We start from the raw sequence: 13,970 nt of genomic DNA, 5'->3' as shown, positions 1-13,970 counted from the left end.
TCGTTCAGAGCTACACGCTGTACGCAAGTCGGGCATTCTTAAGATGAGTAGGGCCTGTAATGAGTAAATTTAATTTTTGAGATCTTTTTGTTTAGAGTAAAGTGTTTCTTTAGACATTACATCATTACATAAAATGGCATTAAAGTTTTAAGAATGACTGATTTAATATAATGTGGAGCAATGAAATCTTGGCATTCATATAATTTGCTAATTATAATTGTTTATGAAGGATTTTTTTCCTATTGAGACTTTAATGTACAGATTTTCTATTATATAGACAAAATACTGGAAGGAAAATTAAAATGCATAAAGTGTGTGCCATATTAAAGATCTTTCCTTCATTATAAATATATGGGATATGTTTATATTTACATTAACTTTTAAGGAATTGAATGACTTTCATTATAGGAAGAACTCTTTTAGTGGATTTGTTGAATTTGATTTCTCATAACCATTAACTACAAATGGTTTTGATATAAAAGCTTGATCTTACCTGGTCATCCCAAAATCAGACACTTTCACCACGTGTGATTCACTCACCAAACAGTTCCTGGCAGCCTAAATAAAAACAGAGTCATATTTCTTAAAATAAATTTTGAGCACTGTTTATATTGCTTTTAATATGAACAGATGGCTATCCTGTACTAATGATGGGAAAAAGCTCACCCACAACATCAATAAAGCATTCACAATCACAACCAACATGTTTTAGAGTTCTGTGAAATTATTATATGGGAAAAGTTCCATGTACTTATCATTATAATCATATTCATGCTTAATTCATTTCATTGGTAATAGGATTTACCTGATGCATCTGAACATTAGAGTTGAATTTACATGTTTGTTGTCTGCTGTAAGGAATAGAAAAATTAACCTAAACTCTTATCATATAAATTCAGAATTGTGCACAGAATTTAACAATATATAATTTAGATTATGTATAAAATTCATAAAGTTGATAACAATGTTGAACTATACCTCCAAACACTTATTTTCAATGTTTCCATGAATAAATTCCTATCTTTGATAATGGAAACTACCCATGCAAACCTGTCACTTATTACTACAGCCTTCCATCACTGGAGGACTATACTTAGTCTTATTTACTCTCCTCCTATCAATTCCATGTACAATGCCATGACAGAAATAATACACATTAATGCGCAGCTGAGCTGCACTTGGTTTAGACTGCTGCATTTGATCTGCAGTATTTCTGCCTACTTTCTTTTATCTTATACTGTGCACGTTTTCTCTCCTATTAAGAAGGAAACCTGTCATTACCATCCACAAAGTTTTTTGGTACAAATTTGCATTAATTTTTTTGTAAAATAATTAAAAGAATTACCAGATCTCTGTGGATGAACTTCTTTGTTTCCAAGTATGACATGCCTTCGCACACATCCTGACACATGCTCAGTAACATTTCGTTGTTTAGCTGCCCTCTCCTTTGTCTGAGATAGTTCAGTAGACAACCGAGTTCCATAAATTCAGTCACAATATAAATTGGCTTTTGTTGTGTGCAAACTCCATACAATTGCACTAATTTAGGATGAGATAACTTCCTACAGATAAATTTAACATGTTAGTGAATATTTGAATTCATAGGTGAATTAAATTTTATATTGTTATGTTTATGGAACATTAACACTAAATTAATATTGACAATTCTAAAATTGCACAGAAACAGCAACACAAGATCGCGCTCACCTTTAGCCAGTGGAACCATTGCCCATCTCCTGCCTATTCTTCAGCTCACCCGTGCATTGAAAGGTAGAAATCAGAAAAGCTGGAGATCGATGCCAGTGCATCCGACCTCCTGCTTTATTTATGGGCACCAATGTGTCCAGTGACACAGCGCAGGTGTATTAAGCAAAGAGATGAATGCTTTTGCATCTCATGTAGAAGTAGAAAATCCTTGAAAAATCAGCAGATAAGGCAGCATATGTGGAATGAGAAACAGCTTCAGGTCAAAGATCCTTCATCAGAACTGAGAAAGAAGAAACCAAATTAGAGTAATGGATTACTAATGTCTAACTTGCTTTCTCAGATCTGATGAAGGGTTCTGTGTCTAAAAGGTTAACATTTCTCTTTCCATAGATGCTGGCTCACTTGCTGAGATTTTCCAGCATTTTCTGTTTTATTTCAAATTTCCAGCATCTGCAGTTGTTTTGATTTTCTTCTGCATTTGCACCTGACCTGATTTACACCAGGGAAACCTTGCACAAGAAGCATCAACTGATCCATTGGAATACATTCACTGATCTTGAGTAAAGAGGCAAGTACAGATAAGATGTTTTACTTAGGAGACACAAATGACTGCAGATGTTGCCAAGTTGTTTACTTATCTTGCATTATCCTAATGTTTTAATAAATTTCCAGTATTCTAGAACATAGAACAATTACAGCACAATTCAGGCCCTTCGGCCCCCCTACCCTAGAAATTACTAGGCTTACCCATAGCCCTCTATTTTACTCAGCTCCATATACCTATCTAACAGTCTCTTGAAATACCCTATCGTATCAGCCTCCACCACCGTTTCCGGCAGCCCATTCCACGCACTCACCACTCTCTGAGTAAAAAAACTTACCCCTGACATCTCCTCTATATCTACTCCCCAGCACCTTAAACCTATGTCCTCGTGGCCACCAATTCAGCCCTGGGGAAAAGCCTCTGACTATCTACCCTATCAATACCTCTCATCATCTTATACACTTCTATCAGGTCCCCCCTCATCCTCTGTGTCTCCAAGGAGAAAAGGGCGAGTTCCCTCAACCTGCTTTCATAAGGCATGCTCCGCATCCCAGGCAGCATCCTTGTAAATCTCCTCTGCACCCTCTCTATGGCTTCCACATCTTTCCTGTAGTGAGGCGACCAGAACTGAGCACAGTACTCCAAGTGGGGTCTGACCAGGGACCTATATAGCTTTAATTGAATTTATTGTTTTAATTGAAGTAGTATTTTACTTTTAAAATAATTTATATGTTTAAAAATTATTTATCTGCATTTCAACACAGTCTTTATATGTCTGATAATCAGACACATTTAAAACAGTTCAGAGGTCTTTAACAGCTGTCACAGGGTCATCGGGAGGCAAGGCCGCAGGGTAGACTATTGAAGGCTTGGTCACTGATCACAAAATGCTGCTCTTCTGAGGATTTGGCTTGACCATTCCTCCTTCTCAATAACAGGTTAGTGCTGAGACAGGCACAGTGGCTGGTGAGATCAGGCAGCGGGCCAGATCCAGAAGGATCTAACCCAGTATAATGTCAGTTATAGAGTTGTACAGCAGAGAAACAGCCCTTTAGCCCACCATGTCTATGCCGACCATCATGCCTGTCTATACCAATCACACATGCCTGCATTAATTCCATATCCCTCTCTGCCTTGCTTATTCAAGGACCTGTCCAGATGCCTCTTAAATGTTGACACTGTTCCTACCTCCACCACCTCCTCTGGCAGCTCATTGCAGATACCAACTACTCTGGGTGAAAAATTTACCCCTCAGAACCCCTTTGAACCTCCTCCATTTCACCTTAAACCTATGCCCTCTGATTTCCCCTCCATGGGAAACAGACTCTAGCTATCTACCCTAAATATGCCCCTCATAATTTTATATACCTCTATCATGTCACCTCTCAGCCTCCTTTGCTCCAGGGAAAACAGTCCCAGACTATCCAACCTCTCCTTATATCTCAAGCCCTCTAATTCAGGCAACATCCTTGTGATTCTTTTCTGCACCCTCTCTGGCTTAATCACAACTTTCCTACAGAGTGACAAACAGAACTCCAAGTGCAGCCTAACCAATGATTTGTACAACTGTAATATGACAACCCAACTCTTGTACTCATTGCCTCAGCTGATGAAGGCAAGGATCCCATATGCCTTCTTCACCACCCTATCACTTGCAGGGAACTATGTATTTATACCCCTTTCTGTTCAACAACAGTCCACAAGGCCCTGCCATTCACGGTTCATGTCCTGCCCTGGTCTAACTTCCCAAAATGCATCATTTCACATTTGTCCAAGTTCAGTTCCATCAGCCATCCCCTTACCCACTTTCCCAGTTGATCTATATCCTGTTGTAACCTTAGACATCCTTCTTCACTGTTCACTGTGCCACCAATTTTGGTGTCATCTGCAAACTTACTAACCATACCACCTACATTCTCATACAAATCATTAACAGATATATGACAAACCCTTTTCTTTTCCTGCCAATTAACTTCCCTCTTTTCTTAAGATCTTGAATGTTTGTTGAGTTCAGCTCAAAAGACAATCTTTAACAATCCCAAGTTACCATAACTCATGTCTTGACAGGAGTTGTTGAAAGACTATTTAGTGACAAGGATATCACAAACAAAACTCATGCAATCCTATATTGTATTGCTATATTCCTATATTGCACGGTGGATGGAGGTAGGAGTCTTATGTGACCAGGAAATGGAAGGCCAGTTGAACATACAGTTGAGTGGTGATAGTGTGGGAGGATGGTCAAACATGCAATCATAGCCCCTGACGATATCATCAGGAAAGGGCAGCTAGGTGAATGATGGAGGAAAGAGTGTGGTGTTGGAGGAAAAGCCAATGAGAGACTCAAAGAGAAGAAAGAAGTTGAACACCTGGCTCCCTGGCAGAGCAGAGCAGACCAGGTAAGGCTGAACCACTAACTCATACTAAGTAGACCTCAACCTTCAAATTAAGGAACATTTCAACGTGAGGGACTTTGGATATGCAAATACATTTGCATGTCAGAATCAGAAGCAGGTTTATTATCACTGACATACGTCGTGAAATTTGTTGTTTTGCGGCAGCAGTACAGTGCAAGACATAAAAATTACTATAAACTGCAAAAATAAATAAATAGTGCAAAAGAGGAATAATGAGGTCGTGTTCATGGGTTCATGGACTGTTCAGAAATCTGATAGCGGAGGAGAAGAAGCTATTCCTGAAACATTCAGTGTGGGTCTTCAGGCTCCTGTACCTCCTCCTGGATGGTAGTAATGTGAGGAAGGCATGTTCTGGTGGTGAGGGTCCTTAATGATGGATGCCGCCTTCTTGAGGCACTGCCTCTTGCAGATATCCTCAAAGGCAATGTGTTGGGCCCAAGATAGATCCTCTGAGATGACGCCCAGGAACTTGAAGCTGCTCACCCTTTCCACCACTGACCCTTCAATGGAGACTGGTGTGTGTCCTCCTGACTTCCTCTTCCTGACATCAAAACATGCATTGCATATTGAGCCCATGCCCAGTCCTTCCATGGATAATTTTCTCACATACAGGGCAGACTTGGAACACATTTTCAGAAGTCTGCAACCTGCACACAAAGCACCCGAGATCTTTCGAGATGGAGATCAAATTCTTTCATATATTGCACAAAGCAAAGATGTTGCACAATGTGAAATAATTTCTAGCCCCAGAAATATAACAGGGGGTTTTAACCACACTGAATAATTTTGCCATACCAGATTTGTTAGAGCTATCTGAAACCTGAAGTGAATCTGTCATCACTCACATCATGATCTTTGCTTCTTCTATGAAATCCTCTTCGCACATTGCACCTTCGCGAATTGCTTTAATTGCTACTTTGTGTTGAGCTCGCCATTTCCCTAAGCGTACCACTCCAAACTGTCCACTTCCCAACTCTTTCATAAATGTTAGTTCAGATGGATTTATTTCCCATTTATCTGTGTGAACAATAAGCAAATATTTTAATTGTGTTACTGAATGGCAATGTTCAATAGTACAGAAGTGAAATGAATCAGCTTACTTGTATCAGCATAATTTTAATTCTATTAGTTGCCTTGGTCATAGAAAGTGCTGACACACAAGTTAAAAGCCTTCTTACAACAGTACACAATTGATAGGAACTTGCAGCTGAAGAAATAAAAACTATTTGGGTTACAACGACACATGGGATTCATGGAGACTTACTGATATAAATGATTTGGACAAAAATGTAGTTGGACTGATTAGCAAGTTTGCAGACAACACAAAAATGGCAGAGTTGTGGACAGTGAAGAAGTTTGTCAAAGGATACAGCAGGGTATAGACCAGTTGAAAATGTGTGCAGATATGACAGATGGAGTTTAATTTGTTCAAGTGTGAGGTCAAATGCAAGAGGAAAGTATACAGTAAATGGCAGGACCCTTAGGAGCATTGGTATACAGAGGGATCTTGGGGTGCAAATTCATAGCTCTCTGAAAGTGGCAACACAGCTAGATAAGGTGCCTTCACCAGTTAGGGGGTTGAGTAGAAGTCAGGATGTCATGTTACAGTTGTATAAAACTTTGATTAGGTCATATTTGGAGCACTGTACGCAGTTCTGGTCATCACATTACAGGAAGGATGTGAGCCTCTTTGCAGAGGGTACAGAAGAAGTTTACCAGGATATTGCCTGATTAGAAAGTATTAGCTATAAAGAGAGGTTGGATAAACTTGGATCGTTTTCTCTGGAGCACAGAAGCTGAGGGTCAACCTGATAGATGTAGATAAAATTATGAGAGGCATCGATAGGGTAGGTAGTCAGAGTCTTTTTCCCAGAGTGAAAACTAAAGGGCACAGCTTTGAGGTGAGAGGGGCAAGGTTTAAAGCAGATTTATGTGGCAAGTTTTTATTTTTACACCGAGAGTGGTAGGTGCCAGGAACACACTGCCAGGGGAAGTAGATATGACAGCAACATTTAGGAGGCATTTAGACAGGCACACGAACAGGCAGGGAATGAAGGGATATGGATCATGTGCAGGCAACTGGGATTAGTTTAAATTGGCATCATGGTGGGCATGGACAACATGGGCTGAAGGGCCTGTTCCTCTGCCATACTGTTCTATTTTCTATGTTCAAGCAAAAGCCAACCTTTAGACATAAAAAAAGCCCTTAAAAAGTCTGTATACGAGTAATATTTGTAAAGCAAAGGTATTTGAAGTATTTTAAACCATATTTTACATCCAGATTTCCATGTAATCAGTAGCACAGTTTGGAAAAAAAATCTTTTTATGCCCAAATTAAATATTTTATAATATTAAACTGATTAAGTGGTTATTTTATGAGATCATCAGTCATTAAAAAATCATTAGAAAAATGTATTAATAAATCAAAAATTATGAACGTGGCAGCCAAAAATTACGAACGTGGCAGCCAAAAATTACAAAACATCTACTTACTAAGGAGTCAAATCAAAGGGTTGCAGCATCCATCTTAATTAAAAAAGACCTGGATTTGACTCCAGAAAATAAATGGGTTCTACCAGCAATGCTACTGATTGAGTTGGGTTGGATGATCTGCAAATAAACAACTACATGTTTAATTGACAGAGAACAAAATAAAGCATGCTAGTGGGATGGTGGGGAGGGCTAAGAACAAGACACAAATCTAAAACAGAAATCTTAAAGCCTTTGGGCTACTGAAGAATTAAGTAATTAGGTGGTTATATTACCATAGCTAAAGCCGGCAGTTTTAGGTGCAGATCGTCCTTTGCGGGCCACTGGATATCGTAATCTTGTGACAAGACCTAAGATGATACCTCATGATGTTAATCAAGGCATTACTTCTACTGATCTGCATTTATTTTTAGTCAATGGCTTACCATCAGCCTTGGGACCCCAAATCACATATATCACTGTACCAGTGATCCCCTATTGCTCATTTATCATTCGCAAGATCAATCTCTATCCCATCGAGCAGAGGTTTTAACCTATTTTCTATAATAGGATTCCTGAAGTGATCACAGTAATTTAGCACGCGTTGGACAAACTTATCACATTGATCTTATATTTCATGTCCCTACCTACTATCTCAAAACATCAATTAACTTTTAAACCCATACCAACTATATTTTTATCATAAAGGAACTTTGCATTTGTTCCCATAAAACTTACTGTTTCCCCACACCATTTAACATCTTTCCATTGACAATATCCTCCCAGCACTTCACTACTGCCTGCACCTACCAATTCCTTGTTCCTTTTTGTTCCAAAATGCATTACCTCACACTTATCTGATTAAGATTTAATTTTACTTTCCTATCTTTAGCTTATTTTAATATCATGCTCCTTACATTCAAATTAATGTGTGGCATGAGCAAAAATTGATCAAGCACAAATTCAATTTGATAGATTACTTCCAATTTCCTGTTGATAATGAGGAACTCCTATTAACTCTTTATTCGTAATCAATTATTTTTCTAGACATACTGTCACATTTTCACTCATGCGAAAATCTTGAACTGTTCTTATGAGTTTCCTTTGAGATACCTTACAAAGATCTGATTGCTCATTAATTTGATCTGAAATAATGGATTCGGATTACCCACACTAACTGCCTCTAGTCTAGTCTCATCTCAAATGAACAAAGACATTGTCTGCTTCCAGTCCATTTGCTTTATTTTCAAGTTTATGAATGAAATGAAACACTTATGGCTGTAACCTGTAATCGCTTCTCTCTAGTTTTTCTGCAACTTAAGATCCATATCATCAGTGATTAATCCCCTTTCTATTAGCACTTTTATAACCAATAAACAATGGTGGGTGCGTGGCACGCACTGCCTGCAGAGCTTGTGGGGCAGATACATTAAGGACATTTAAGAGACTCTTAGATAGACACATGAGTGATAGAGAAATGGGGGGCTATGTGGGAGGGAAGGGTTAGATAGATCTTAGAGCAGGATAAAATGTCAGCACATGTTGGGCCGATAGGCCTGTACTGTGCTGTAATGTTCTATGTTCTAATTTCTTGCCTACAGCATTCTTAAACAATTGCTGTATACCCTTGGATAGGTTTTCACTTTCAAATATGGCAAAAAAAAATTGTAGCAGATTGGTTGATTGCTATACACAGGTGCAATCCTTCATCCATTAATTGGGGAGGGGGTACAACAGGTGGGGAGTCCAATGGAAAGCTGGTCTTCTGTTGCCAGCTTTTCACCATCGGAGTGAAAATTCACCCTGCTTCTTTTATGCCTGCATCTCATTTGCAAGATTAATTGTAAACACAGATCCAAAATATTTAATATCTCCTGTCATATTTCATCCCCCAAAACTAAAATTTCTCCTTCTTCCCTGATCATTGTGATACTTTTCAATTGTTTTATTTCCAATATGCCTACAAAACCCTTTCCTGTTCCCTTAGTCTATCAAATAGCCATCTTCATATGTATTTCTAATCTTACCCTCAATGCACTTTCCAAATGACTTTCATTAGTAATATTAGTCTAATCTTTATCAGATACCTTTGCTTCAGTGATGTTTAAATCTCTAACCTTTTAATCTTTCATCTTATTTTTACTTTTGTGGGCCATAAATCCATTATCTGAAGGTTTTCCGAGTGGTGATCAATCATCTAGTTCAACTTCTCAGTTCTGTTAACTTGAGCTAGATTTGTGCAATATCATACTAAATTTTATTTTTTCCCCAAACCTTTACAACTTTCTTTATTCTTTTCTACCTTCATAAACAAATCTCAACACTGACCCATCTAATTTTTCCACCCAGTTATTTTGGACTCAATTCTATATTATTGTACTAAACTTTCTTTTTCCAGTCCAGCCTATTTATTTCTACAGCTTTCTATCTCTGAATCAAACTGAGCAATTCTGTGGTCACTGTTTTTCAGTGTACCTCCTACTTTCTCAATAGTTATTTGATACAGTTTATTCCCCAGAACTAAATCAAGTAACACTTCTTTACTCACTGATTTTTTTTGAAGTTCAACCTAAGAACCAGGTCTGAATGTATTTTAAAAACTGGACACAGATTGACATCATATACTATCACTACTCCAATTTATTCTGGCCTAATTTAATCAAAATTATTGCAAATTTCTCTGGAATATCCATAAAATATCACTATTATTTTCTCACTCTCATTGTTTTTGGCCAGTGATACACATTGGAAGTTGCACTGTTTTCTTGCTGATTCTAAGCTCTATCCAAGTGGATTCTAATTCCACTCCTTAAACATCAGTATTTTCTGCTGCTGTGATAAGATACTTTGTCAATACTTCTACCCCATTACTTTCTCCCCCGATTTGCACATCTCCTGAAAGTATCATAAGCAAGAACATATGGTCATCAGATCTGACCAGACGTCATGCATTTTCATTTAGTTAATAATACTTCTAATACTAAATTTTGTTTTATACATAGAAACATTTATACATAGTCTGACTCCAATTTTAGATAATTTGGCAATCTGAGATTTTAATTTTCCCTCCTTTTGACCTAGTTTTTACTACTTCCTTATTTGTTTCTTTCTCTTTGCTATACCTCCTTGCCACTTCTACTTTCTGGTTTCTTATTTCTCACCTCCTCGTGTCATGATAATTTAAACAATGTCACACAAAATCAATTCCCAGATACTAATTCAGTAAAGATAAGAATGTTAAATCATTACCAAGATTTGCTGGCCACATTACCTGCTGCATTGTATTGATGATACTCTATTAAATCAGGAATATTAGTAAACAAATGTTTTTCTGCCAGATAGTACTGTCTATGAGGTGTCTGGGTTAACTTTATATGGTAATGTCGAATAGATCCCTCTCTGGAAAAAAAACATAACTTAAGGTCAACAATTATTCTTCTACACTTGTTCAAAAAAAAACACTGGTGATTATGGCTCTTCATCACCTTTGTTTTTTTTTGCCAATCATTTTAAATAAGTAAAATTTAGAAATGATTATTTAATTAAAGCATTCGTAATTTTGAAGACTTCTATCAAAACTCCTCCTAACACCCAACAAAATTGAACCCCCTTTAAAGCTGATTTAATTCCAGTTAATCCTTCCTCCCCAGGCTGTAACATTCTTTCCAACATGCAGTACCAAGAATATTTCAGAAAAATTTAGTACAGCTTCCTTGTAAACCTATTCTCCTGTGAACAAAGCTGACCTCACGTGCATTTTTAATCAGTTTTCTTGATTTGGCCTCTTACCTTCAAGGATTTGTGTAGATTCACTAAAAGTCTGGGTCTTCTGCTATCCACATTAGAATATTTGCATCTAGCACATATTTCCTTTCCACGTCCCTCTTCTGTACACTTAGCAAGTGCTTACATAGTTCAGGAAAGACCTAACAAGGTGCATAGAAATTGTAGGAGATGATACTTAAAAAAAAATTAGGAGGGCAAAGATGGGGCACAAGGTCTGGCAGACAAGAATAAGGAAAATCCCAAAAGATTTTATTAGTACTCAAGTGCAAGAGGACAAACAGGAAAAGAGTAGGGAGGTACAAGGATTAAAAGGCAATCTGTGCAAGTTGACAAAGGATGTAGGTGAGGTCTCATATAAACGAATACCTCATCTGTTTCATGGCAGGGCAGATCATTGTAGTTGAAGAATTTTGGGAGGGTGATGGCAAAATTCTAGAAAAGGTTACCATTAAAAAGGAGGTATTAGATGTCTTATTGGTGTTAAAGGATAGATCTCCAGGGCCTGATGAGATAAATCCCAGGCTGCTATGGGAGGCAAGTGAGGAGATTGCTGGGAGGAGAATCTCAAGTCCATGTATCAGACAGCACTACAATGCAGCAGACAGTGCTGCCGTCTAACAGCTCTAGAAACCCCAGCTCAATCATGACCTCTGCCGCTATCTGTGTAGAGGTTGCATGTTCTCTCTGTGAACATGGGAGTTTCCCTAGGCTGTTCCAGTTTTCTCCCACATCTCAAAGATGTGGTGGTTGATAGGTTAATAGGCTACTGTAAATTACCCATAAGGTAGATGAGTGGGGATGATGAGCATGTGATAGAGATAGGTTTCAGGGGAATAAATGAAGAAATGGGACTATTCTGAGTGTATTGTGGGCTCAAGAGGATGAATTTTTTTTTCTATGTCTTCGTGAAAAATCTAAAGAAACCTTCCCTGCGTTTCAAACATTCTCATTATTTTGAAGACTTCTACCATGTCAGCACTCAGTTGCATTTTATATGAAGAAAACAGAATTATTAATTTTTACTGAAACATACGACTGCCCAAATTCAGTATTAGCATAGTTAATCTTTTTGCACCTTCTCTAGTGCTTCAATGTTCATTTTATAAATTTAGCACAATGTTACTGATTATTAATTTTATCCCTCTAGAAATCTTTGTGCTTGTTTTCTTATTTTGTGACCTGATGGACCCACATTACTGCTTTTAGAGGTGAGTGTAAATATAGCCTCAGATCCTTCTTTTCCTCTAACCCATTTAGACACTCATGTGAGTGCATGTAGCTGCCTTGTACTGTTGCTAAAAATACTCAGTACACATCCATTCTGCAAGCTTATTAACAAGTTCCTATCTTGTTAGCAATACCCCACATCCCCACCCACCCCCCCCCCCCAACTTGATGCCATTCACTGATTTGAAATTGTTTTTCCTGCAAATTCCATTTGTCACATGGCTTTCAATGTCACCGGTCATATGTCTGAAGTCTACTACTATCATTTCAGTTTTTAAGCACCATTCTGAGTTTCATAACATTGGAAAATATTGAAATTTTTCTCTCAAAATCCAGATAATTAAGACATACAATCATATGAAATTTTTCACAGCTCAAGCTATGCCAAAGCACCACATCGTCAATGCAGTTCTTTAACATGCAGTGACTGTTGCAAATTAGGAAATGCAATAGCTAAATTGTGCACAGCAATCTCCCACAACCAGCAAAATGGAAATAAATTATGTTATCATAGTGTTAATTGAGGGGCAAGTACAAGCGACCCCCACATAACGGGTGTGGGGGGTAAGGGGGATTTGCGTTCCTAGAAAGTGGGCCATATCGCGACTTTCCATAACATGAAGCCACATCATCTGCACATGCATCAAGATACTCAAATTGGAAAAAAAAAATTGTGTTTACTTTTTTTTCACCACACAAATTCCCTGAGAGCAAGTTTTTGAGTAGTGATTTGCAAATTCTCTAAGGGTGAATTTCCATAACCCAAACAGCCATAACGTGGGGTTTTGCCTGTATACACCTGAAAGGAACAGTGGTCTTAATAATGAAAGTTAAAGTAATAAAGGATACTTCCTTCAGTCTGAAATAAACTGCTCACCATTACTCTTTCCTTTCTATCCCTTACCCAGTTTTATATCCATGCTGACCCTGTCCATTCAGATCCTTTGGATTTACTTTTGCTAACAAGTCCAAAACATGCAATATCAACCACATGGTCCTAATCCTTCTTCTTCTTTCTCTTCTTAGGCAATCGCTGGGATCATGGATGATTTGCTTCCAATCTAGTTCTGTTGGTTCAGAGGTGGCTGAATAGGCCAAATAGGAACCTTCCATAGATTGGGTAGGAGGTGCCTGATGGGTGAGTAAGTGGGTAGTTTGCACTATTGCTGATGTTATTCGTGTGAATTTTACATCAGGAAAGAAATTTCAGTGCTTATAAAAATCCCCCCAGAAAGTCAAAGGTTGAATTGCCTGCCAGATGTTGAGAGATAAGGGCACAATATTGCTGATCTCCATGTTGTTGATTTTTAGTTCTGCAGCAATTTTTTCCAGCTTTAGACTATACTGTATTTTTCAGCAATTTAAACAATAAATGGCAGACTCAAAGCACCTATTGGGAAACAAACACCTACTTCACTTATCTGCTTTCATCTGGGAATTTAGAGGATAAATATTTACTTTCAAGTGGGTATAAAAAAGGTGAAGCTATATTTAAAACAAAATGATGAAAATTCAGCATTTGAAAGACTGTGGCAGATGTAGCAATTCTAGGCTTACCTCCTTTAGTAACAAATCTTGATAGATACAAGAAGATCCAAAGCCAGATTGATGCAACAAATGTTTGGTGTGTTGGATTAATAATGAAAGACATTAGTTGGTTAAAAACAAATTTTATGGAAGGCACAAAGAACCAGGGCAAAAGACAGCAATATTTCAAGTGTACATTTCCAATCATTTGCACTGGTTTTAGGAACTCTGTGCTAGAAGCTGGCCTCAGGATGAACTAATCACAATTGGGTATCTTTGTTAATTGCATTTGT

The 13,970-nt window shown here is 37.9% G+C and overlaps 1 protein-coding gene across 8 annotated transcripts in view; it reads right to left on the bottom strand.

Annotated features, from left to right (window-relative positions):
- LOC127580258 (tyrosine-protein kinase Tec-like) overlaps positions 1-13,970 on the bottom strand; it is a 116,872-nt gene that overhangs the window by 13,399 nt on the left and 89,503 nt on the right. For all 8 annotated transcript variants that reach the window (XM_052033438.1, XM_052033428.1, XM_052033458.1 and 5 more), the window contains 5 exons: positions 10,409-10,536; positions 7,434-7,508; positions 5,514-5,685; positions 1,346-1,562; positions 494-558 (listed from right to left, as the gene is read on the bottom strand). In XM_052033438.1, the coding sequence (XP_051889398.1) occupies positions 494-558; positions 1,346-1,562; positions 5,514-5,685; positions 7,434-7,508; positions 10,409-10,536 (657 nt within the window). The remainder of the gene's footprint in view (positions 1-493; positions 559-1,345; positions 1,563-5,513; positions 5,686-7,433; positions 7,509-10,408; positions 10,537-13,970) is intronic.

This window comes from Pristis pectinata, chromosome 2 (assembly GCF_009764475.1).
Source record: "Pristis pectinata isolate sPriPec2 chromosome 2, sPriPec2.1.pri, whole genome shotgun sequence".
Classification (NCBI taxonomy): Eukaryota; Metazoa; Chordata; class Chondrichthyes; order Rhinopristiformes; family Pristidae; genus Pristis; species Pristis pectinata.
The sequence above is the reverse complement of the archived record's forward strand: the minus strand, read 5'-3'. Positions and strand labels throughout refer to the sequence as shown.